This window comes from Esox lucius, chromosome 9, assembly GCF_011004845.1.
Source record: "Esox lucius isolate fEsoLuc1 chromosome 9, fEsoLuc1.pri, whole genome shotgun sequence".
Lineage (NCBI taxonomy): Eukaryota > Metazoa > Chordata > Actinopteri > Esociformes > Esocidae > Esox > Esox lucius.
This window is the reverse complement of record NC_047577.1, coordinates 6,123,641-6,126,620: the sequence shown is the minus strand read 5'-3', so window position 1 is coordinate 6,126,620 and position 2,980 is coordinate 6,123,641. Positions and strand designations below refer to the sequence as shown.

The window sequence follows — 2,980 nt, the reverse complement described above, 5'->3', positions numbered from 1 at the left end:
CACTGCACAAGTCCAGGTCATCTGTGATGTTCACAGTGAGGTACTTAAAACTGTTTAACATCTTCACTGTGGGCCTGTCAGTGTGGATTGGGGCATGTGCATTGATCCCCTACTGCCTGTAGTCAACTGTCACCTCTGTAGTTTTGTTGAGGTTAAGAAAGAAATTGTTTTCCTGGCACCAATCTGTCAGTTCTCTAACCTCCTCTCAGAAGGCAGATTCGTCATTGTTGGAGCTCAAGACTAGCGCAGGCTTGTTGGGCAAGGAGTTGTTATGGGTCCACAGTCGTCGGTGAACAGGGGGTACATGAGGGGACTGAGCACTAAATTAAAGTCAATGTAAAGCAACAGATGTCCAGCGTTTCTGATATTCATCACAGCACAGGTATCTGCTTTATGGAAGCAACCACCTCTTCTGCTTTTTGTAGCTCTAACCTCTCAAACATGCTTTGGAGAAAAGGGTTAGTAGCCTCACAAGGATAGAGATTGTCTTTTAGTATTCTCTCATCTACCTCAAGTGTCTGGGGGTCTCGTATATGGAAAGCCAGTGTCACATGGTCCCAAACAAAAAACTCATGTCTATTCATTAGTCTTGTTTCAAATGTCCCGTCTTCATTGATGATCAGCTCATTTCTATGGGTTTGACATATTGCCTCTGCATGCCAGACAATCTGTCCGTTTCTATAAGCACATATTCCCTCATTATCCTCAACAGGAAGACGTGGATACCCATCAAACTCCTCCACCTCTGCACTATGGACAACCACTGAGTACATGATCTCCTGTTTGTAAACTGTGGTTTTATAGATTCTTAGGACAGGCATCGTTCCTCCACAGATCTGCTCTTGGTACATCTGCATGAGATCCTCCAAGGGGAAGGTGAACTTGAAGTTTCCATACCGAGATCCCTCCTGGAAGACTGGGGATGTCGTGAATTGACTCAGGAATTGATGGTTTTCTGGGTGAAGGGATTTCTTTCGAAGGAAGCGATTATTTGCAGCTGCAATTTCCTCCTTGGCGATGTGAAGACCCCACCAGATGAAACCGCCTCTACCTGCTTTCAATCCACTGGAATTCATTATTCTTTTCAGGCCTTTTAATGTTGTGATGTGACAGACATCCTTCACGTGAAATTCAGGGTGAGGGAATAGCGGAATATCTTTCTGTATGTATTTATTTTCTGGGATCATTGGTCTCAAGCTGTTAATATTCAGATGCTGTCCTTCAACAACAAACTCAGTTGCACCTCTATTATTTGTTCGCAGCATTTTCCTTCCCTGAAAAGGAAAACGCTTACAATTAGCAAGATCTTCATTTGATGAGATTAAACACATGGAATCATACTGATGCAGTACAGTTTGAATAGCATTTCACTATAAACATCCTCATTTCACTATTACTATAAACATCCTCATTTCACTATTACTATAAACATTGTCATTTTCACAAGACCTCTAGGTAACACTTTATTTAAAGGCCATGCGCATAACACATTATACATGTACTAAGAATAGTTATAGACACTGGTAAATACTTTTGATGTTGTATACAAATACTAATAATGCATTATATGTGTAATTATAACGACCTATAATATACAGAAACATGGTGCTTCACAAACTATCCTCAAGGATCATACAGCATTATAGTTATCAACACTGGGATTCATATAAAAGAAGGGGTCAATGAGCAGAAAATCACTATTAGTGAATCATAATCTATTTCATTGTGTGCTATAGAATACCTACACGCCACTGTTATTTAATCTTTGATTGCTTTAGGTAAAGTGATGATAGGTATATTCACACAAACATAATAAACCCTAAGAAACTACTATAGCATAAAAAATTGGTCATTGTCTGCATTCACTAATGTGAAACATGCTGCACATTTCATATTGACACAATACAAAATCTTTCATACTTGGTTTTATTCAACAAGTTGAATAACACAAATTACAAACTTAAGCACCTAGAGTTTGCAAAACATTACAGCAACTTTGAATAGGACCGGGTTTTATGTTCAGATGAGAACAAAATATATATATTTTTTTCTCATTTTAACCATTAAATGGGCTGTACTGAATGTAAGGGTGATTGCACAAAGTATTAAATGAAGCATTGGCAATAACTGTGACCAACATATTCATGAAAATGTCTTTGATTATAATTTTATTTTCTTTTAATTATTTTACTTTGACTGAAGGTAAAATGTTTCTTAATATTCTTTATGAAATAGGATTAACAATAATATTTAATATTTATTACTAATATTACCAAAGGTGCCAATAGTATTGGAGGGCACCGTAAGCCATTGGTGGAACTGGTTTGACAACATTGTTCTTGTATATAAATAAGCCTATGGTACAGTAAAATAGTTGAATTTTATGAATGTTGTTTTCCTAAAGATAGCATATGCCCAACTTGCTAAAAATCCCCTTTCCCCAGGTACCAAATCAGCATAGGTTAGAGAAGGTCTAGACAACAGCAAACAAGACAGCACAGCCATTGATACTCACGTGAAACAGGTCAGCACCAGAACTTGCATTACGATTGGGAAAAGATAGCAAAATAGAAATTGAATAACAAAATAAATCAAACTCAGTAATCTCTTGCGGTTTATTTGTTATAAATCTATAAGCAGTTAATGAACAGATCCCAACCGCATCATTAAAGCTTAATAAAATATGTTCCAAGCCTATCTTCAGTACATTTGAGTCATTCTATGAAAATGCTCCTAAGTAACAAGGTTGTAGGAACCGGTTTAACAAGATTGATCAGGTTATCCCTCCTGCTGTTTCACAGTAAGCCATTTTCTCGTCTCTTCCGGGTGTGTGTAATGTGTTTTGTACAGTAGCCCAATAATAGAAGCATTTGGAAATTCTTGTTTGGCACGTTCGTCCATGATATTGCAATTATAATTCATGTTATGTGTTTCCATTAGCTTAATTAAGAAAATGAATAATGGCTGAGCCTTGACCTAG

At 37.3% G+C, this 2,980-nt stretch overlaps 1 protein-coding gene across 1 annotated transcript; it reads right to left on the bottom strand.

Annotated features, from left to right (window-relative positions):
- Positions 1–371: 371 nt before the first annotated feature.
- LOC117594919 lies at positions 372–2,718 on the bottom strand. Its single transcript, XM_034294469.1, has 2 exons — positions 2,516–2,718; positions 372–1,274 (listed from the first exon to the last, which is right to left on the bottom strand). The coding sequence occupies exon 2, from the start codon at positions 1,263–1,265 to the stop codon at positions 372–374; it is 894 nt and encodes a 297-aa protein (XP_034150360.1). The 5' UTR covers positions 1,266–1,274; positions 2,516–2,718.
- Between the last annotated feature and the right edge of the window lie 262 nt (positions 2,719–2,980).